Consider the following 23,839-nt stretch of genomic DNA (forward strand, 5'->3'; position numbering starts at 1 on the left):
CAGCGGAGACGTAACTCGGGCCTGGCGTCCTACTGGGCGGGCCACCGCAAGATCTCGGTCGTGTCGGTCGACCGCATGCCGACCATCAACGAGGTGCTCATCGAGGACAACGTCTCCATCACTAAGGGTCTCCCCGAGGAGACCTGGAGCGGGAAGACGTTCGTCGTGCGCAACGCGTCGCCCGACAGCTGAAAACACACGCTGCGTCAAGTCCTGTCGCTCAAAAGCGTTTGCATCGAATCCGTGGTGATGGGCTGTCACGTGACATTGCGCCGACCGCCATGACGGCTGTTTCCGAGTGGGGCTGGAGCACAGTCGCGTTGTCGTGGCAACAGGTCGCACTGTCGTGTGGCGTGGCAACGTTTTAGCAAAAAGCAAGCTTACTATCGGATAACTTCGCGGCTTCCTAAAAACACCTGCTGGGAAGTTGTATAGAAGCGATGGCTTAAAAATGGTGCTCCCTACTTGTACAAATTATCAGGATTTAGAGATTTTTGCGACACCTGTCGGTAAAAAAGTGAACTAGGAAGCGCAAGCGCGTGGTGTTAACATTAAAAAAAGAAAAAAAACGCTCGCTCGTTCCTAGCTTGAAGCAAAAATGGATCAGTCTTATTATAACGTCATATGTCCTATCAGAAGTCTTCATTTTCTAGCGTGCGAGTAATGGAGGCCAACCACAGAAACTTGCAATTTCACGAGTTTCTGGGTGCCTTCTCCATCTTACTAAAGCAAGCAGGAACCGTCATTAATTAAACAATTTTAATAATTTCTATGCACAGAGCGCACATAATTCTAAGGAACACACAAGGTATTTTGAGCACAGTATAGGATACACAACATCATCAGCATGATGAGCGTAAGGATAATAGGAACCCTAGCTGGTAGAATAACAAGTAATGAACAAACAAATGTTCAGTTAACTTGCAAGTATATCTCTGGAATGATGGAAAAAAATATTTAAATTCCATTCACCCGTAAGAAATGTTAAAATTGGCATGAGAATATGCACACTGAACTCGAAAACCAAACACATGAATGGTCTGATGACCCCTGTCATTGTCGACTGACAACATACATGGTCACGTTCATTCAAAATGTATTTTGGGTTATACTAAAATAATCCTAAATTATGTGTGACACCTACAATTAAGGAACTGGAATGCAGTAACAATAACCTTCTATCAAAAGGTCGAAGTTTTTGTCTGTGTCGCTCACACTGAAATTGCAGGATGACATGACCTTTGGCGTAACTTGCTTTTCGATCTTTAAAGACATACATCAAGAAGCATCAGTCCTATTTGAATAAAAACACGCATTGAAAAATAAAAAAGCTATGCAACTAAAGAAAGCACCAAACTTGTAAATAGTGAGAAAACACTGCCACTTCAGTATCAATCAGACACTCTGACTGGAATGTTGTGCTACATGACTACATGAGCGGGGGTAAGCCTAGTGCTTTATTAACCACACGGATCAAACTTTCCACAACAAGCCAACAGCCAAATGCACCTTTAAAGACCCACATTCCATGACTGCATGGAAATATGGAGTGCCCTTCAAGACACATTAAGAAGCTCTCAGACAGAGCACGTAACTATGCACAGAGCACAAGAGCAAGCAATGTATCTGCCTGTGAAACTCTACATGACCAAATGAAATGTAATAAAATCACGGATGATGTAGTAAAAGAAACAAGTGTCAAAAGGTATGTCCTTTGGCTCAAATGAATCTCTCACATCAATGCTTCAAATATACACAACTTGGGTTTCACTTCAGCTATATTGAGCCATGAACTGTCAGCACGCTTACAAATCACAAGAGCTAAACATGAGCAAAAGTTCGTTGGCACATCATTGTGAAGCACTTAACAAAGTGAACCAATAGAAAGGCTGGAAAATGTTGCTGTAAACAGTTATAAAGCAATTCGTTGACTAAAGGACTTGTTATATTCTATCTGTACGACCGCACATTCAGTATGCAAATCACATAGCACTTCAGGAATGTCACCATTACCAAATGGGTTGTGCGCATTGGCAATAAAAAGGCGAGGCATTTGTTGCAAGCAAACCCAGTGTCTGCTCTCTGCATTCAATGGGCAAAAGGTTTTTTTTTCAATATTGATATAATTAAAACAACGAAGATTAAATTACTTACTGTGTGAAATGACTGGTGCAAGAATATCTACAAGAGGAAAGGATACAAAATTTTGAAAGAAGTAGCCACCTCTTCAAGCCACCTCACTTATTGCTGTAAAGGGAAGCTAAAGTGGTTTTTGAATAAGGTAAAGATTTGTGGTTAACAAGAACAGTCGTTATAGTCGTCAAAGCTGTAACCTTTCTTCACAGTTACTGCAGCAGGAGCTTCAACTTACATAAAAAAAATGCTCATCTTGCCTCACTCACAGGCCGTGCTACAAGTGTGGGCATGGAAACGAACCTGAACTACGTCAACTTCGGTTAATTTGGCACAGCTGTGCTAAATTACAACGTAAGGTTGCCACCACTCGTTGATCCGAACTTGGAGATTGCTGTTTATGTATCAGGGGCTCAAGTAAGTTTACAGTACAGAAAAGTTTTGCCGCATGGTAACGAAATCTGATTGATATGTGGGGTTTAACTTCCCAAAACCACCATATGATTATAAGATTATGAGAGACGCCATAGTAAAGGACTTCAAAAATTTCGACTACCTGGGGTTCTTTAACATGCACACAAATCTGAGCACATAGGCCTGCAGCATTTTTACCTCCATTTTCACCTCCGCCACAGTTGGGATTTCATCCCGTGACATGTAGGTCAGCAGCCGAGTACCTTAGCTACTAGACCACTGCGGCGGGGCATAACAAAATCTGCCGTACCGACAAACAGTTGAGGCGCAGTGTGAACAAGAGTCTCTCGTATGTTCAAATGTGGCCTTCGTGACTAGCTGTGGCTGGGCGCCGTTGCTGGAGCTGATCGCAGAGGCCACATTTTCACAGAGCTGCTGTTGCACATGACTTTGCATAGCGAAGATAGCATCTCCTCGGGCCCTCAGCATCTCAAAAAGGCCGCAGTGGCCGTTTCCTGTCCCTAAGGTGATATTTGTGTCGACTTTTGACAACTCACATCAGTTTTCGAATTCAGCAGGGATCAAACTGTCATTACACACACCAAAGTAATTTGTTTTAAGAAGTAATCCAGGTTTCCTTTCAAGGGCCATGACACTTATTTTTTATCATAATCTGTGTTTTGTGGCTTAATCCTTGAGCACTCACAAATAAGGTGGTAAAATTATAGCAGGTTTGGTTGGAGCTCTTAATTTACAATTGATTATTCCTATAAAAACGTGAGCATCCCGAAAATCTGACCACACAGGCGTACTAGCGAGTCCTGACGTAACAAGCAGCTCGCTGCGCGAGTGTCTACATTCTGGTGAATGATCTTTTTTTGTTGTGTGCTGCATGTGAAATCGAGATATTTTAGCTTTCTTAAGTTCAGCCTGGAAATCGAACGATTTGCAGCAGCTTAAAACTGTGGTAGGATGTAACTGCACCACTAATTGCTGCACGTTACAGGTGCCTCGGCGAAAAGGCAGTCGCTGGCGGTGAGCAGGATTTGCAACTGGAGACTTCTAGGGCCTTTCTTGCACTGAAGTATTCTTTAATGGTTGACTTTTCATATCTGCATAGGTGTAATAGCCCTACTTCTAGTTTTTTGTAGAAAACCAAAAATTCTTGGGTGACTGTGTCATGGCCCTTTTAAGCACCATGGGAGGGCTGTATTCATAAAATGTTTTGCAGAAACTAGTTGGCCGTGATGAATGTGTCGCTATGTCATGATTTACCAAGATTAGACAACATAGGGCTACAAGTTCCTGCCCCCTATTTTAACATTGTTTCAAGACTTCTTCATTTATTCCAACTGGAGAAAAACTATTTTAACTACAACGTATTGAAAAAGAAAAGGTCTGCAAAAAAAAAAGGTCACTACTGTTGGATAGCACAACTGTAAAATACTTGGATGGCTTTCAGTGGATCTGAGAAAAACAGTTGATAATACATAATGGAACATAACAGGGTACCGAAAACATAATTTTCGATAATGATGCCTTGTACCTGAAAACTTACACCACAAGCTTCTTTCCACTTAATGTCGGCATCATGAACCTCTGACAAACTTAACGTTTAATTTGACAGTAAGCAAGATTGTGGTTTACAAATATTTCCTAATTCATAAGTTTTTGTGTGACCCAAGACAAGGCTATGATTGAAACTGTTTTATACAAAAATGCCTTGTTAAAATCTAAATAGTGGTTGCATTCAAAATATAACGTAATAGAGTATGTGCCAAAAGACTTTCAGGGAACAAAAAATATGTGGATATAGAAACTTTCCATGTGGAACCTACGTATGTAGCTGACTAGATAATGTCACGATAAACAAAACAATTAGAGATCGCAAAAAGTATAATGATGATAAAAGAGAAATTTAGAGGCACGAAACAGAAGTTGAAGTAGCGGACTACGTTGCCATAGCAACATTAGCAAAAAAATGTAAGGCTAAGATGTCATTGTGCAAAAACTGCCTCCAGGTTCTGCAACATAAACAGGTTGCCTCCATGATGGCAGACAACTCATTCATCCACTAATGAGTTAACCGCGGTATCCTGCTGTGTGTTCATCAGCTCACAGCCCGGATGTGCTGAACATAAACGTCGCAGGAAGTAACAATTTGACTACTATAGTTGCACAACACCACCTAGAGTGCCCAAGTTTCTTGCACTGAGCTTTGTTAAGCAATGCACAGATATGTAGTAATTGGCACATTCAGTCATGCCGTTATTCTTTGTGCACCTTTGTCCAAAGGGCTGTTGTTGTATAGTACTCAACAAAATACCCTGTCCTCTCAGCACTGAAGTAAAAAACACCGCCACAAAATGTATGCCTGTAATTCTAGATTCGAACACGCATCAATACTTTACATCCCTAACGTGAACACAATAATTAGGTATTGGCTGATATGACAGCTCGGACTCACTCATTTAACTCACTCACTCTGATTGAGCCACGAGTATGAGTATCAGTGAGCCCAGGTGAGTGATATTTCTGCAAGTTTGGCTTCAAGAGAGGCTGGTTGAGAAAACTTGAGAAACCTTGTGTCAGCCTGAATGAGCTCCACATTTCTTTCCGACCTATGGCTGCCATATCACCAGCCTCTCTGCAATCTTCCTCCTGATTTATTAAGCTAACCACCTAACCACAGCTTTTTTGTCGCATCATACGAGACCCGCGCAATATAGCGTCATTTAGCAAAGGCTGAGGACGGCTACACCCATGATTCCTGATGCAATGCAGAAAAAAAAAGACAGTTGGCAGGAACTTTTTCATCTGCCCCAATAACGATTGAAACGCAACTTTGGCCATAAAATGAAAAGGCACCCTTCAGTTGAAATGAACTTAGCTGATCATAATAGGTGCCCCAACAGCTGTCACTAAAACCACATTTTGCAGAGATAAAAACAGAGAAGCTGAGTATCTCCAGAAAAACTGGGAAGGCATCAATAAGGTGAACTTTTTGTGACACTGTTGTGACAAATCATTTGGCATTCTGTGAACATGAGCATTTCCTGACATGTGAGCAGTAAACACTCCCAACTAACAATCACCTGTTATGTACGAACCCCTGCACATGTCGGTCCAAACTCTTTCTAACCTAGTGAAGCAGTAACACTGACCATCAAGTTTGTTCACCACACAGAAACATTAGCAAGCTTTAAAGAAGCACTGCTGAGCAGCAAAGTGTATACATGAATGCTGGCATTTGAGTCACCGCAGTCTCATGAGTTCACCATATGATTCTTTACTGCAATGAATTTGTTACCCAGAAACCATTGTTGTGCTTCTAGCAAACAAACCACGTAAGCACATAGGCCTAGTTATTTCTACAGGAGTATGAGTTTGTTCTGTACGAATTTTTGGCAGCGATTGCTTGCAAGATGCTGTAAAAAGTTTATACTTATTCTTAATCTCACAATTTGATTATGAGAAAAAGACAGAACTATGAAAAAGAGCACGCACTTCACACCAACCATCCGAGATCCTACACCAAACAGTACCAGTTGGACCTCGAGAATAAACGCATTCTTCACTTTTCACAAATTGAAATGTGGGGTAAGTAATTTCATTGGTTATGCAAGAGTCCATTTGTAAAAACATGTAAAAAGGACATCATTAAGGCACACAACACGCAATGACAATATCCTCCCGCCTGTCTCACGTACAAATGGCCACACTTGGTACAACAATGAGATGTACCTTCTGTCACAAAAATTTCTACGTCGGAATGCCGATGGCCAGAATGGTCATCAAATCAGCGGGAGTGATGTGATACCCGTCAAGTACTTGCATAACGAAGTTACAGTAATGACCTTTGTGTTCTGTCATTAAACTGACGTGTCCTGTCACATTCAGCACTCATGTGGTGGTTATCGCACCAGTCCAAGTGAGACATAGATCAATAGTATTTACGTTCACAAATCACTTTCCTGCAGATTAGTTTAGCAATTAGTCAAACAATCAGTTCAACAACTTACTAAACGTGGCTTGTGCAAACATCAAGGGGTAATCTTGTTGACCTTATATCTGGCAAAACTTGAAATCTTTCATATTTTTTTCACATTATCTTGTGGCTGCACAGTAATGCCTACTGGATTGAATGCTGTGTTGATTACATGCATAAGCTGCCTTTCTATAGCTCTGACTGATGAGGAATGGGCTTTCCTGAGACATTCACTGTTTCAATCTATTATGCATGATAATATTGTTTTGATCATTGGTTATCTTTTGAAAGGTGTACTTTTTTATGTTAATTTCTCCTCCTATATCTTCTCCTATATATATCTTTTATGAATACTTCCATATATTTTTTTCCACAAATTCTTCTATATACATCCTAGGTACTTATTTCAATAAATATTCAGTTAGTTGTTAGACAGCACCTGTGTCGTGTACTTTTGTCTTCTGCGCCCCATTTGTGCTGGCCATCATGAGTAAGTGTTAAGGTGAATTAATACCTCACAGTACTATTTAGTCACAACTTTCACACCCCGTAAATGCATGCTGCAGCGAAAGTCACTCCCACGCTGCAAGCATGTCAAAAGAATGTCCTCTGCAGTTCCGACATGACAGTATCACATTAACTTGCATTTGGTTTGGCTTCTAGCAAATAAATCAAAAAACTTTTGCAACTGATAGTGCATGAAAACACCAGGCGTTATGCACACAACCAGAGCTTTCATGACCATGGTAGATGCTACATGAACAATAAATAATTCACTAAAGACAAATGGCACGTTTAATATATCGGGTCTCAAAAACACGACATGATTATGAGGGACGTCGCAGTAAAGGGATCCAGAAATTTTGAAGACCTGGTGTTCTTAAATGTGCGCTGACATTGCATAGTACATGGGCCTCTGCCTTCACCGAAACCTTCACCTCTACCGAAACTTCTACCGAAATGCGACCACCTCCGCCGGGACCAACCTCGTGACCTTTAGGTCAGCAGTCAATCACCGTAATTGCTGATCCATCATGTAGACTAGTAGCTGTCTACAACTGACAGGGGACCCTGTCGCTTAGACGTACTTGTAGCAGAAGAAGCCAGCACAAAATGAGTCATATCAGGTCACAAAAAAACGTAAGCTTGCACTCTGGCATGGACACAAATGACGGAAGAAGGCAATGACAAGCTGAAAACTTTGAAACATTTAACTTTTAAAACATCCAACATAAACTTTGAAAACATAAAACATAGAAAAGTGGCATGTGCTGTCCACCATAAAAAATGTAAAAACCTTGTTGCTAAAAAAAAAAAACAGCATTGGAAATGTGCCTTGCTTAAGCCAAGGGTTCCTTCTGTGCTAGTTTCCAATTTTATCAACAACAGGGCACCGAAGGCTATAAATAATCAACTTTCACGGGCCCAGTTTCACAAGCATTTGGCCCATAATGATCTAAGAAGTTACTGCAGAGTAAAGTGCACAGCTGTTAGTTAGCCACGCTAAACAGCAGCCTCAGTCAATGTGACGTCGAAAGCTAGCCAATGCATCATGACGAGAAGCCAGAAAGCACTTGCTTCTTGTCAACATGATACAAGCAGAACACGAACAATGACCACATGATTTAATACATTAAAAATGAAAGTTAAAATTACATACTGATACCACTATTACTTTATGAGCACAAACATAAACAAAAATGGACATTGCTTAATCGAGTGTTCTCTTGGCAAGTCAAGGCTGTAAACCTTCGGTCACTTTAACCTAACCTAATGTAGAAACTTAGGCTAAAGGCTTAGTTCATGAAGTCCGAAAGAACACATCACAAATTAGCTCGTTCTAGTTAGAGTGTTCACAAAACATTTTCAGAAGCCTTAAAAAATTTTGACATTTTCGTTCTGTTGATGCACGAGTTGGAACATTATATGTTCCAAGTGACAAGCAGACAAACAAACACATGTCTCAGTTCAGTGATTTCTTGGATGATTAATGAAGAAATATTGAGCATTGAATGAAGCCAGTCACAGCGTTCCCACATAGTCAAAGTATTCTTTTCCGGCCCAGCCTAAATGCAGCAATCACGGAAGTCACAACTTGTGGGTCATCAGTCATGCATTAGGTGCAATGACCATAAGAAGAATATGCAAACCAATTTAGCTGAAAACTGCACTTTTCTGAATGTTCCCGCCTTCAAAAAAATGATTACACAGCTTTACTGCCAGTACACCCCAAAGTATTTCCAATTACGGCAACTCTTCAGCGATAGCTCAGTAGTACAAGGGGCGGCTGTTTTGTGGTGCTTCGATAAAAAATGTAAGTTACTGAAATGTTATGTATGAATTCCAGTTATGTCAGAAGTGCAACTTTAATACTTGCACCCAAAACATGTAGCCACTTTCAAAAACTGGTCAGGCTGTCATTCTCATGTCCTTCCTTGATATCAGTTCACATCTAAGTACAGTTGGCTTCAGAAGTACCAGGCCACACAATCACAGGAAACATTATTTTCAGTTCACATCAAGGATCTCGGGAATCATCAAGCAAAAGTTTCTTAAGAGGTCGAGCGGGTTTAAAATTTGCATGCAGGACTAGTACTTATAACGCTTCCTAATTGTGGGGAAAACCCCACAACCTTGTAGTTGAGCATAGTTTTCAAGCTTCTTTATAGCTGCTAAGCCAACTTAACACAATTTTTCTTTGTGACACGGCGTTTAGTTTGAACCATGCTCGCAAGGTATAAGCACGGCATGTACACTAACTCAAGAATCACATGATGACGACAAAGGCACTGTGGATGTCATAATCCAATTACGCAGGCTAACTGGAATCGCTCTTTCCTCGACACAATGTCTAGACTTGAGTTACGTGTACCGCCTATTCATCTGCAGGCAATCACAATTTCTAACAAAGCCAGTCTTCTTCCAAAGTGCAGCCAATAATTCCATCAAGAATTGCCAATAAAACCCGCTCATGGGGCCTTCGTGCTTGTATACCTAGATGTGGGTAATATACACAAACTACTCATTCGCAAGCAATCACAATCTCAAACTGCACCAGCCTTCTTCCAAAAGGCAGCCAATATATGTCACTACACAGTCACGCTGGAGGCAGCTTTGGGCTTTCATAATTTCTCACTTGTTCCATGAGGGCTTGACTAGTGACTTTCTCTTGACGGGCAAGTCAAAACAACCTCTTGCCATGAGGTCAGCACCATACATTGCACACTTGCAATTTCAGAGCACGACTACAAAGTTTTCTCCCACTTAACTGTACTCGATTGCATGCGAATCGCACAGTGTGTGCAGAGGTATCGCAATGTCGTTGGCTCCTCCTGTATCTTCAAAAGCCAAGTCACCTGATGTCTCTAATGGGTCGCTGTTGCAAACGCTTTCGGTGAGGTGCACACAGGGTGATGACCCGTGTTCCGCATTTGGCAGTTCCACTGGCGAGTCTTTTGACCTTTTAGACACGTAGTCAATCCACTTGTTCAGGTCTTGCATTACAGACTGAGCAATGCTGGAGGCATTGGGGTGCAGCAGAAGGTAGTAAATGACCTGCGACGATGGGACGGCGAAAAAAATCAAACTTGTTAGGAGTATTTTTAGGACCGCGTGAGGCGTCTATCACAAGTAAATGACGCCAGACTGTGTTGAAAAGAAAGTGACAGGAAAATTTCGAGTTCTCGTTCTATATTGTGTTGAATGAAAGGATAACCCCCGTATTCTAGAATGTCCCTTCACTCAACGCTTCACTTTCACTTGAGAAAGCCGGCAGAAGCGCCCTCTTTAGGCACGGTAAGTCACTGCATATCACCGATAATGTGGTGCGATTCTTGAGCAGCGCAGCGTCATTCAGCCGAGCAGCAGCGCAGTGCTCAACTCTGTCAAGCGAAGGGTGAAAGTCGAGTTGAGGAGAGTTTGTGAATATGGGGGTAAGCCCTCAACAGTCTAGAATATGTATTTGCAAAGGTAAACGCATGCTGAAAAATTATCTTCAATAAGTTTTCAACAGCTAGAGTCAGTTCCTACAAGGGGCGTAGGAATTTTCAAACTTTTGAATTTTTTTTTAGTGATGATTGCTATTCCATTCGCTTCGTACCATAATTTTACTATTTGAAGCACTCAAACTTTCAGAAAATAAATACAAATTACATTCTCTCGAAATAAAATCACAGCACTTCTATATGATGCGTGCAAACCCAGTTTTGCCAGTGCGAAATATGACAATATCTTTGGCATGCTGCTAAATTATGAGAAAAAGGAAAGGCAAGCAAAATGCACCCTCATATAAAGTCGTATGTATTGTGCTGCCAATTCCTTTCCTTCAGTGATCCAGTTTTGTTGACTTTTGGCCGCTTCTGGACACACCTCCATCAGGTGCCGTTTTAAACTTTGACAAGCTTCGTCTCCACTAAGCTTCTTGAGAACGCCTGCAAACTTGTCGTCGAAGTCCAGATACTCCTTGGTTTTTGAACAGTAGAAACTCTTCCTGGTCAGCACGGAGCCGAAGATTTCCTTCATTTGTTTGCAACACTCCCAGACACAGGTTTTAGGCACGCAGAATAGACGCGATGTAGGTGTGAAATAACTTTCGATCGAAGTGGAGTTTTATAATGAAAGGTGTGTGTCACCATTTCTGCTTCACAAGGAACAAATATGAGGAACACAGAGTGTGATATAGCACAGAATGAGTTCTTGCCATTGCATCTGCCATTGTTGGTCGGCTGTTGCTAGCAGCGTGAACGTGGCTTCGGTGCACAAAATAAGAAATGTTTAAGGGGTGAAACTCCTGTCAGAACGGGCGTCCATAGCCATCCAGATAAGGTCACATAATATAGTACAAAAATAACATGCTCTGATGGAGACATTTCAGTTGACGGTGCCTTGAGGTGTAAAGCCGCTATGAAAAAAATAAAACGCCACCGGCTGACACGGAGGGCACCTGAACGCGCGGTGCGTCCTTGCTCTACGACTGCGGTCAAACACAAGCAATGCGCACGACTGGTTCGCTCAGAAAACAAAACGGCGGCAATTCCCTTTTCTGTCGCAAGACGCCACCAGCATAAACTGGCACTCAAGCAATGTAACATTACCTGGTTGCCTAAAGGAGCGGAGTTGCACCTCCTAAGTGTTTCTTCCTTTGTATTTCAGTTTCGTACTGAATAGAGCCTATTGGCTAGGCGCCTTGTCCAAATTATATCGCGGCACCACGAAATCAGCCCGCCAAGTAAAATTCATTAGTATCATCCATAAAACAGTGAAGTATCAAGACAGATGATCCAGACTCTTGAAAATACTGTACCTTATGACACGTGCATCAATAAGCGACAGCCAGCAGCACATTCGAGACTGGGTGTGAAGACTAGATCGTTTTTGCCACCGCCAGGTCTACTGGTTAGCATGCCGATAGAATCATTTTGCACTAAATTTTAATGCGAAAGCGTTGTTTGGCCAGGTTTGTGAAAGTGCATACTTGTCTGGTATTCGCGAATGCTGTGCCTGAAAGAAAGTGACCTCTCTTACCGGAATGCCGGCACTACAGAAACACTCACAGCTGCACAATAGAAGTGGGAAACACGTGCAACAGATGATGAGCTCCCAACTTGAAAGGAGAGCACCCCTGTCCATCACACCACTTGGGTTTCGACGAAAGTTGGAGGAGAAGAAGAGATTGAGGAAATAACATCTTTTTCTTGCACGTGTAAAGCATTGTCAACCCCACTGTGGTTGTACAAAATCACGTACACTCAAACCAAATAATAGCAAAGTTGCATGTTACACAAAAGTAGGTTTGTTATATCCAAAATTTGTTATAAAAGTATAATATAAAAGTACATAATAGGTATTTCAAGACTATTTTTTATTTGCAAACAATCATGACTTTTCAACAAGCACTCTGCTTTGTGGCTTTGCTGTTGAATCGCAGGTGATGATTTCATATGTTTTGGTGCCCTACGTTACTATAACTTACAATACTGCACCAGAAACGTCACTGTTCACACCAGTGTTGAAGTCAGCGGGCGCACCATGTGTGAATATTCGAATGCTTCAATGAATTTTGCTGTGTTCGAAATTTGCTTTGTTTCGAATTTAAATTGTTGAGAATTTTGAGGTATTCAAAGTATATTATTACGCACATAGGCCCCTGTATAGGTGGTTTCACTGCAGTGAAGAGGTGCTAAGCTGTGAAAGCATTAATTTAAATGTATATTATTCTGCATAACGTGAAAACACGTTAAAAAAAAATTCCACACTACTGCCACACCTAGCATCAAGGTGAAATAATATATTGCTCTCACATCGATTTGTCCTTTTTTTTTTAGTTTCAGAGCTTGTTATAACGGCTTATATTGCCACTTGGCCGCTAGTTACGGCGAGCGCAAGCCATAGCTGCCAACAAGAATGGAAGATGTTCTGGGGCAGCGTGTGCTCTGGCTAGTTGTTTATAATTGAAGCAGCCATCTTGCCAGTTTTCGGTGCGTCTCCCCGCCGGCTCAGTTCTTCCTAGTTGAAGACCTTTTGTAGCACGTGACAACTGGTGGAGCTGCTGGGTAACCCCCAGCCGATGTTCCAAACGCCTCCAGGAAGCCCTGTATCTACAGTGACAACACCTGTCCACCGCTCAAGCTGAAGACTCCGAGGACTACATCCTGAGCATGGACCTCTTCCCGAGATGACGTCTGTCACACCCCCGAATGCTACGGAAGGCGCTGTAGCCTCCAATGCACAGGAAAGCGCTGCAGCCACGCATCATACGCTGTGGAAGACACGTGTGCCGACGGTGTTCCACGGTTCCGTCTTGGAGGATGTCAAAGACTGGCTGGCCCAGTTCGAACGGGTTTCAGATGACAATAGTTGGACCGACTTCGACAAAATGAGAGACGTGGGATTCAGCTTGGAGGACGACGCTCGTACTTGGTACGAAAACCATGAGCCTTTTCCCTCGTGGAGCGTCTTTCGTTGATACCTGCTGGCAAGTTGGGCCAATCCCGATCGCCGCGAACCAGCCGAGCGGGCGATTCAGTCGCGCCTCCAAATGCCGAATGAAAGCATCGTGATGTACGTCGAGGACATGACGAGCCTCTTTCGTCGAGCCGACCCCGACATGGCAGAAGAAAAGAAGGTCCGTCATTTAATGCGAGTAGTGAAGGAGCAGCTTTTCGCTGGCCTCGTTCGCTGTCCCCCAAAGACCGTGGCGGAATTTTTGACCGAAGCCACAACCGTAGAGCAAGTGCTGCAGCAGCGCTCTACTGTGTACGACCGGCAAGTGAGTGCCGCTTCGTCAATAGGTCAGATCGGAGGTGCGGCAAGCAACATCAACATCGAGTCTCTTTGCGATCTCATTCGATCGGTGGTGCGCGACGAACTACAAAAGATTCAGTGCCAGTCCCAACCTACTGCAGGGTCTATTTGCAGCCTTGTCAGAAACGAAGTATGACAGGCTCTCCAAGTGCCGCCTTCCAGCTATGTCTGGCCTGTCCCGGCGGAGCCACATCGTGCATCATATGCCGAAGCTGTAAGCCGATATAATCCTGCTTCACCGCGCTTCATTAATTCTATGCCTTCGAATGCACTTCATTCGCTGCAGCCAATTCAGCACTTAGAAAATCGACAGCCGCTTCCCAGAAAATCTGACGTATGGCGCACACCAGACAGACGACCACTGTGGTGAAGCTGGACATGTGTACCGGGAATGTCCCTATTGTCGCCTCGGACTACAGGGTTTTGCCGTCGACGCACCGCGGCCGAGATTTGGCAAAAGACCGAGAGCTATTGAAGATTACCTCTCATAGCAGCGCATGCCACTGCGACAGCAGTCGCGGTCCCCATCACCAAGGTAATCTTCTCCAAATTTTCGGAGCCTCCCAGGAGCGGCGCCGGCGCGCTCGCCAAGCCCTAGGCGGGAAAACTAACGACAGCGACCTTCGGGAGCGAGGCCGCTGACACTCGACGCAAGCAAGGCCTCCCACCGACGCAAGCACGGACACGAAGCGATTCCCCGACGACAGTGACGAAAGCCAGAAGCAGATTTTCTCTGGATATACATGTGGTAGTCGACGGTCACCACGACGTTAGTGCATTATTGGACACAGGTGCGGACTACTCGATCATAAGCGGGAAACTAGCAGCGCACATAAAGAAAGTTGTAACGCATTGGTACGAAGCACAAATTCGTATTGCCGGCGGGCACGTAGTCACCCCAAGTGGCATGTGCACTATTAGAGTGAGCATTCTGGGACCTACGTTTCTCGCCAGCTGCCTCGTACTTCGTGACTGTTCGCGAGACCTAATCCTCGGAGTCGACTTTTTGTGGGAGCACGGCGCTATTATCGATCTTCGAGAGCGTACCGTGACGTTTTTGACAGCTGGATTCTCCGACAAACCTGACGATATCCGTGAAAGCACGCTTCGCGTTTCTGCCGACAGCATCACGTTGCCTCCGCGTTCAAGCGTCCTAGTCTGACAAGTTACGGGATGGTGAGGTTGTCGCCGAAGGCAACTTGACGCTTTTGTTCGCGCTAGGTGTCTGCGCTGCATGCAGCTTCGTCACGCGTCATGACGGACACTCTGCCCTACTTGCGACTAATTTCAGTAACGAGTACCGGCACCTGTTTCGTGACACCGCCATCGCTTTCGCCTACCCTATCACAGACGTTTCTGAATGCTTCGCATCTACATCAGCCAACGACGGGCTTCGACCGACACAAGGCGACGTGACTTCACTACTTGAAAAAGTTGATGTCAACTCGACCCTCTCGGAACAACAACAGACCGACCTAAGTGAACTGCTATATCAATTTAAAGAGTGCTTCGCGTCCACCTCGAAGGTTCGTCAGACACCGATCACCAAACACCGAATAATTACGTATAACGACGCCTCGCCCATAAAACAACACCCTTACCGCGTTTCGGCAAAGGAACGTAACGTGATAAATGCTCAAGTCAAAGAGATGTTGCAAGATGACATTATCCAACTTTCGAAAAGTGCCTGGTCATCTCCCGTCGTGCTCGTGAAGAAAAAAGACCGATCACTGCGCTTCTGCGTGGACTACAGGAAACTTAACAGTGTGACTAAAAAAGACGTCTATCCGCTGCCTCGCATCGACGATTCCCTCGACAGACTGCGGCGAGCCAAGTATTTTTCATCGATAGACTTGAAAAGTGGCTACTGGCAGATCGAAGTTGATGGATGAGATCGTGAAAAAACCGCCTTCGTTACACCGGATGGCCTATATGAATTCAAAGTGTCTCCCTTCGGCCTCTGTTCTGCACCTGCGACACTCCAGAGAATGATGGACACTGTTCTTACCGGTCTGAAGTAGCACACGTGCTTAGTTTACCTCGATGATGTTGTCGTGTTTTCTGCCACCTTTGAGGAGCACCTGAAGCGTCTGAAGAATGTGCTGGAAGCGCTTCGCTCTGCTAACCTGACACTGAAGCCAGAAAAATGCCACTTCGGTTACAAGGAACTTAAGTTTCTCGGCCATGTTGTCAGTGCGGATGGTATTCCACCAGCCCCTGACAAAAGTACCACCGTGGCCTCGTTTCCTGTTCCACGTGATAAGAAGGCAGTGTGTCGCTTTCTAGGGCTCTGCGCATACTACCGCCGCTTTATAGCCAATTTTTCTAGGATTGCTGAACCGCTCACTCGACTCACTCGTGAATATGTTCCATTCGTCTGAGAGGAAGAACAGGACGCAGCTTTCTCTAAACTATGGGAGCGTTTGCAGACACCACCAGTCCTCGCTCACTTTGACCAAGACGCTGATACTGAAATTCATACTGACGCCAGCAACGTGGGTCTTGGTGCTGTCCTCGTACAACAACAAGAGGGCACAGAGCGAGTGATAACGTACGCTAGCCGCACTCTTTCCCGCGCCGAGGTCAACTACTCCACGTCAGAGAAAGAGTGTCTCGCTGTTGTATGGGCCACGATAAAATTTAGGCCTTACCTTTACGGACGCCACTTCAAGGTAGTGACCGACCATCAATCCTTGTGCTGGTTAGCCAACCTACAGGACCCGTGTGGGCGACTGGCACGATAGAGTCTTCATCTGCAGGAATATGATTTCACGATCACTTACACATCGGGCCGCAAGCACGAAAATGCTGATTCATTATCCCGTGCACCTGCCGAAGTTTGTGGCCACGACACCGAGGATGACAATGGTTTCCTTAGGGCCCTTACTACAACAGATCTGATTACGCGACAGCGTGCGGACGATGAAATTCGCGCAGTTATCGAAAACCTTGAAGGACGCAACTCGTCCATACCTCGATGTATTTATCGAAGTCTGTCGTCGTTCTGTCTGCGAGATGGGGTCCTGTATAAGAAAAACTCCAATGGCAATGAGAGAACCTATCTTCCAGTTGTGCCAACTGACATGCGTGACGACATTCTTCTTGCCTGCCACGATGAGCGCACATCTGGTCACTTAGGTTCCTTTCGAACTCTTGCTCGAGTTCGACAAGCATACTACTGGCCTAAGCTTTCTGCATCAGTTAAGCGATACGTGAAAAGCTGCCGGGAATGTCAACGCCGCAAATCCCCACCACTAAAGCCCGCGGGGCTTCTTCAACCAATAGAACCACCCAGAGCGCCATTTGATCAAATAGGAATGGATTTACTGGGGCCCTTACCGCTATCATCTGCCGGCAACAAGTAGATCGTAGTAGCCACCGACTATTTGACGAAGTACGCCGAAACAAAGGCACTACAACGCGCTACGGCTTCCGACGTCGTCCAATTCTTTATGGACCAGATCGTTCTTCGAAATGGCGCCCCGTCGTGCGTAATCACAGACAGAGGAACAGCATTCACGGCCCAGCTCATTCATGAAGTATTCAAGCTCAGCAACACGAGCCATCGCAAGACCACGACATATCATCCGCAGAGCAACGGCTTGACAGAGCGACTCAACAAGACCATCGCTGACATGTTATCTATGTACGTAGATGTTCAGCATAAGACCTGGGACTAGGTGCTTCCGTGCGTCACATTCGTGTACAATACTACGAAACTACACGATTCACGTCTTTCCGTCTTGTCTATGGACGTGAGGTCCAGACTATGCTGGATGCGATGCTTCCACACAATTGCGATCCTTTGATCACTCCTGATGCTGTGCAGCTTACCCAGTACGCCGAAGAAGCACGCCAGTTAGCACGCCTACACATTACGCACCAGCAGAGTACAGACGCATGCCGCTACAACGCTCGCCATCGACAAGTTGAATACGATCCAGGTGATCAAGTTTGGGTGTGGATTCCAGTCCGATGCCAGGGATTGTCAGAAAAACTGCTCAGTCGCTACTTTGGACCATACAAAGTCTTGCGACGCGTGAGCGATGTGAACTACAACGTAGTCCCTGATGGCGCCTTCTCACCACGACGGCGAAGGCACTCCTCGGAAATTGTCCACGTGGTGCGCCTGAAGCCGTACTTCACGCGGTAGTGCGACTGCGCATGAAACATATCGCTGTTTTTGTGTATGCGCGTATTTTCTGTTGGTTCGCCTCGACTTTGCCTTTGTACTTTCTGAGCATCAGAATGATACCTTTTTTTTTTCTCAGAGGGGGAATAATGCCACTCGGCCGCTAATTACGGCGAGCGCAAGCCATAGCTGCCCGCGAGAATGGAAGACGATGTTCTGGGGCAGCACGTGCTCTGGCTAGTTGTTTATTATTGAAGCAGCCATCTTGCCAGTTTTCGGTGCGTCTCCCCACCAGCTCAGTTCTTCCTAGTTGAAGACCTTTTGTAGCACGTGACAATATGCTCTAAGTAAAGTAAATTTTATAACATAACACATTTTACAGGTTATCGCTTGCATTCTACCAAAAGTCAAATCCAATTCTGCTACTATTAAAAGTTGTTTCCACTTCCTTTGAATCAAGAATAGCAGCATTTGCAGAGGCCTTGATTAAATTAAAAAAAATATATTGCGCAGATTATTAGGGTTATGACAAACGTGCCTTTTTCTTTACGATATGTTATATATACTCGGCGAATTCGATTCAAAATTATTCGACCAAAATCACTATTCGCTTTGAATTTGCTTCAAACATAAAATTCTCCATTTGCACAAGCCTAACAAATGGTCTTTCTTGTTAAAATAAAACATTTCAACTGCATTCATCGAAATCGACATTTGTTCAGAGTGGTTGTGGTATATGGAAAAGTTGTACGACAGAGTCAACTAAGGTTCGTAATAAGGTGCCAGCACCCCTTCACCCACCAGCCCGCCGTGGAGCTTCTGGATCACCCTCAGTACCAAATAGAGCAATGAAGACAGTAGCGAAATTCGCCGAACTCACCAGACAGGCCATGCCTACACAGAAGCTCAAGAAGCTACCCACGAGTGCGAGAGTCTCGTACCATGGGCTACTCTGGTTGTAGCAGTACCACAGTCCGAGCAGGAGAGCATTTTCGCAGAAGGTGAAGGCATAGAAGAAGATGCCATTGTACCGGCGGTCTTTTTGGGCAAGGTCGATGAAGCACGAAATGTATATCAACGCCAGCACCACTTTGAAGCAGAACTTGTCACACCTGAAGTGAAAAATAAAAAAAAATTCTGCCAGTTCCACCGCGTATGTATGAGCATATATACCACATCTACACATTCTAAAAAAAAAAAAAGTTGGGTTAATCTGTAGCCTAGGGGAATGAAGCTCTTGCTGTATATATAGGCTTGTATGCTGATTTGGAGTACGCAATTAATTTTATAGTAAGTTGTACATTTTAAATTTTGTGTCATGACAATGTGTAAAGTATAGTTAATTTTGGACAGACCTTTTATGCCACTAATTATCATGGCTCTGAGCCATTAATGGCTTATATTTCCCCATATTAAGTATAAAATGTAAATAACTATTGGGAAGTGCATGCAAGACATTTCAATGGACAAGAAAAATTGTAATGTAAGAATTTTATAAATCCTGAGTCCATACTAATCGCTTACTTTATGTTCATAATAATTGTACAGGTGATATAAAGTTTTAAAGGAAATACTTGCACCCTTCACATGTTAGAAGTACGTGGGCGAAATTTCATCCCGATTGGGCTATCAGAATTACCAAAAACATGATGTCCAAACTCACTCAAGAAGTTGCCCAAAAATTGACTTCGAGAAAAACACACTTCAAAGGTGTAAGTGAAAGCTCATTTGTGTAGAAAAGTTATGTTTTTATGATAATTTCTTCCATCGTTAGAGCTTGACAATCATGGTTACTTTGAGAATGTGGCTTTTGAAAATTTGCTCATGCAAAATGCAAAGGCAAGCAGCCAGGTAATTCCTGCTCCGACGTAGAGGCTATGCTACAGAAATTCTGCGCTTTATTTTTAAAGGCCGTAACATCTAGTACATCAACTGTTAAATGCAAAAAACGGTATAAATTTCCCCACAATCCATGGATGACAAACGGCTTATTGACAAGTGTTCGTAAAAAAGATAACCTTAACAAAAAAACAAAAAGACAGCCTTTTAATACTTCGCTTGCCGGCCGATACAGGAAATATTGCAACAATTTGAAAATTTTACTCCGAGAAGCAAGAAAGCGTTATTATGAAAATGAGTTGACCAAACATCAGGGGGACCCTAAAAAACAATGGAACCTTTTGAACAACTTTTTAAACGAATCATCTGGAAACTCACCTATATCTGAAATAATATATAATAATATTTCTTTGCAACAGCCAACTTCTATTGCAAATGCTTTCAGCGATTTTTTTTCTAGCATTCCTACTACACAATCAGTCATACCAAAATGTTCCGTTTCTCGGGTCGCTTCTTCATTTTTTCTTTTGCCCGTAACCGCTGACGAAGTATGCTCACTTCTCTTGAATCTAAAAAATGAATGCGCAGGTCTTGACAATATTTCTGCGTATCACTTAAAACTGGTTGCGCGTAATATTTCTGGGATACTTAGTGATATCATTAATCTAATGTTTCAGCAAGGCGTATTTCCTAAACTTTTAAAGAAATCTAAAATAGTTCCGGTATTCAAGAAGGGTGACAAAAGAACAGTTTCTAATTATCGGCCCATATCAATTCTTTCTTCCCTCAGCAAAGTTATTGAAAAACTGTTCGTTGATCGTTTAAGTAATTACCTAAGCAAATTTAATATACTTCATCCGTGTCAATTTGGCTTTCGTTCAGGCAGTTCTACAAGCTTAGCACTAGTTTCATTAATAGATTACTTAAAAAAATCGATTGACTCTGGTAAATTTGTTGGATCTGTCTTCCTAGATTTCACCAAGGCCTTTGACACCATTAATCATGCCACCCTGTTTAACAAATTGGAGGCCTATGGGGTAACTGGAGCTCCATTAACCTTCCTGAAAAATTATCTGCACAATAGAGAATGCTCGGTGTACGTATCAGGCGCTTCTTCTGAAACTAAGCTAATCAATCAAGGCGTGCCCCAGGGGTCTATTTTGGGCCCTTTATTATTTATTATTTATATTAATTATCTTGTCGATGCAATTAAATCAACTCACTGCGTGTTATACGCAGACGACACGACTATAACTGCAGCTGAGGACTCTCTAACTGCTCTTACTTTACACTTGAATAACACACTTCTAGATATTACTAAATGGTGCTACGAGAACCAACTTATTATTAACCCAGCCAAAACCACGTTTATGATATTTAGGTCCACTCAAAGGCCATTGCCTTTTCATCAACCCTTAACCCTAGGTCCGCACTCTATACCCACCTGTGATACTGTAATTTTTCTTGGTGTACATCTTGACTGCCATTTAAAGTTTAATCTCCACACTGATCACCTCAGAAAGAAAACTGCATTCGGAATTCAGGCTATAATAAAAGCTCGTGAAGTTTTTCATATAAACGTACTTATGTCTCTGTATTTCGCCTTCCTTCATTCCCATATCATGTATCGTATCGCTGCTTGGGGAAACACGTATGATTGTCATCTATCACCCATTCAGAACATACAAAATCAGGCGATCCGCATTATCACTAATAGCTCACGATACTCTAGTGCAGGCCATCTACTCCAAGACAACAAAATCCTACCTGTTCGTAAGTTATTTTTTTATAGCATAGCCGTTCTTCTGTTTCAATTGCGCAATGCACTGCTACCGTTTGAGTTAATTGATTTAGTTTTCTTACAAAACAACAATGTAACCAGATTTGCAATGAACCTTAACTTTTTGCTACCCGCGTCGCGCACAAATTATGGAAAAATGACCTCTGCCTTTGCGGCCATTACTTTTTGGAATAACATGCCTCTTTCTGTTAAAACGATGCCCACATTGTCATCATTCAAAAAGTCGCTTAAAAGTTTTCTGTTAAATTACTAGCTGCCTGTATATGGGCTTTTTGGGGGCTTTGCGTTTTTGGTTATGCCATTTAGATCATTGCATTTCGATTGACAATGTCCGCCACTGAACGAGATGTTTTTTTTTCTTTCTTTTTTTTCCGTTCTTTCTTTTTTCTTTCCTTATTTGCCTTGCTTTTTGTTGCCTGATGTGTCACTTAGCCTATAATAATTACTCATCACTCTATATTGTATAATTGATTTCCATTCACTCGTTGCTTGTTAACTTGATCTGATTTATTGATTGTTATAATGTCCCGTTACAGTTTTTACTGTAACGGGACGAGGGTCCCGTTACAGTTTTTAACTTTGGGACCCTCGTCTGTATATTAATATTACTGTACTACTTTTTTGAAATGAATAATAAACTGAAACTGAAACTGAATTTCTAGGTGACTCTAGACAATGACCTCTTTTTAATTTTAGTAGCCACCTTGGGCTCTTGAAGCGTGATTTTAAATTACTTCGAGTTTAATTATATTCTTCAATTTTTTTTTCGTGAAAGTAGAGAAACTAAACTTGTGAAAGCAAATAAAAATGAAATGTATATAATTTTGAAGGAAAAAAACTTGTTTTTCAATTCTCATCTTCCTTTAATAACGAGAGTTTCTTCTTTATAATTTTCATTAGTCGAAACCAACCCTTACATAGGAGATGAGGGCAAGATGATATATGGTGTTTTTTTTGGCGCAAGGGCCATTTGTTGGCCAAAGAGCGCCAGTTCATCTTACTAAAAATATGGACAATGATTGTGATAAGCGGCTGTATAAGGGCCATAAAATTCCTCGCAATAAGGCGGGTAAGAACATACAAGTAATAAAATCATGACCATGCCGTGAAAGGTGTGTGTGGTGTGAATAGATGACAAAAGTTGGTGATAATAAAAGACGATGGTGGATATGTATGGCATTAGCACAAGTGCCTCACTCGTTCATACCCTTGCGTCCAAGGACCGTGAGGCAAGTGCTTTCTTGTGTAACCGCCACAGCAAAAACCTCTCTAGAGAGGCCATGCTACGAATGCCCGGGTATACGATATGAAAATTATGAATTTCTTTTAAAAACGCTAACAATGATTTATGACTAAAAAGCGGTCCCCTACCAACGAACATTGCAGGGTGTAAAGGTATATGTTGTCGGTAGGGTAATGGAAAATGTTGTTTTCTTAGAGTTTCTAAGTGTTTACACTGGATTAATATGTGAAGGACGGTTAATGGTTCACCACATCTGTCACACAATGGTGGATCGCCACCAGACAAAAGATATGTGTGTGTCGTGTATGTGTGTCCTATCCTGAGTCTCGTTAGTATTACCTCTGTATGACGCGATTTCGATACAGGCAGCCAATGACCAAGGTGTGGCTTAATAACGTGTAGTTTGTTTTGTGTGTGTGTATCCCACTTGCTCTGCCAGTATAGTCTGAGGTTTCGTTTGAGAGACGGCTTAAGATCAAGGGCCGGGATTGATATGGGTGTAGGGGCAGTGCTTTTGTGGACGGATGCAGCGAGCTGATCCGCCCTCACGTTGCCTTGAATCTCACGGTGCCCTGGCACCCAGCACACTACAACATGTTGTTTGAGTGTGTAGAGTGTGCATAAAATGGAGTAAAGTGAGACAAGGACTGGGTTTTTGTGTTTTTTAAGAGTATGCAGAGCCGTTACTACACTGAGGGAGTCTGTATAAATTACTGCTTTTTGTATTTGTAATTGCTTGATGTGTTTAGCCGCCACAAGTATCGCATAGGCTTCCGCTGTGAAGATACTTGTGCCTGGATGTAGAGGGCCAGCATCCGAAAAGGATGGACCGACAGCAGCGTAGGACACAGAGGAGTTAGACTTGAAGGCATCTGTAAAGAACTCAGGACGTGTGTATTTGTGTTGAAGTTCCAGGAAGTATGTTCGGATATGGGCAATAGGCGCATGTTTTGTAACTTCTAGAAAAGACACATCGCAGTCTATAGT

General features: G+C 43.1%; 2 protein-coding genes across 5 annotated transcripts in view; one reads left to right on the forward strand and one right to left on the reverse strand.

The window, feature by feature from the left end:
* LOC142771692 (uncharacterized) overlaps positions 1 to 2,067 on the forward strand; it is a 29,342-nt gene extending 27,275 nt beyond the window's left edge. For both annotated transcript variants that reach the window (XM_075873501.1, XM_075873500.1), the window contains one exon: positions 4 to 2,067. In XM_075873501.1, coding sequence (XP_075729616.1) covers positions 4 to 192 — 189 coding nt within the window. In that variant the 3' untranslated portion in view covers positions 193 to 2,067. The remainder of the gene's footprint in view (positions 1 to 3) is intronic.
* The window catches only part of LOC119163755 (XK-related protein 6), a 43,062-nt gene continuing 19,968 nt past the window's right edge, over positions 746 to 23,839 (reverse strand). For all 3 annotated transcript variants that reach the window (XM_075873499.1, XM_075873498.1, XM_037415822.2), the window contains exons 4-5: positions 18,850 to 19,081; positions 746 to 10,090 (exon numbers count right to left, since the gene is read on the reverse strand). In XM_075873499.1, coding sequence (XP_075729614.1) covers positions 9,800 to 10,090; positions 18,850 to 19,081 — 523 coding nt within the window. In that variant the 3' untranslated portion in view covers positions 746 to 9,799. The remainder of the gene's footprint in view (positions 10,091 to 18,849; positions 19,082 to 23,839) is intronic.

The sequence above is a fragment of the Rhipicephalus microplus genome, chromosome 9 (assembly GCF_043290135.1).
Source record: "Rhipicephalus microplus isolate Deutch F79 chromosome 9, USDA_Rmic, whole genome shotgun sequence".
NCBI classification, from domain to species: domain Eukaryota; kingdom Metazoa; phylum Arthropoda; class Arachnida; order Ixodida; family Ixodidae; genus Rhipicephalus; species Rhipicephalus microplus.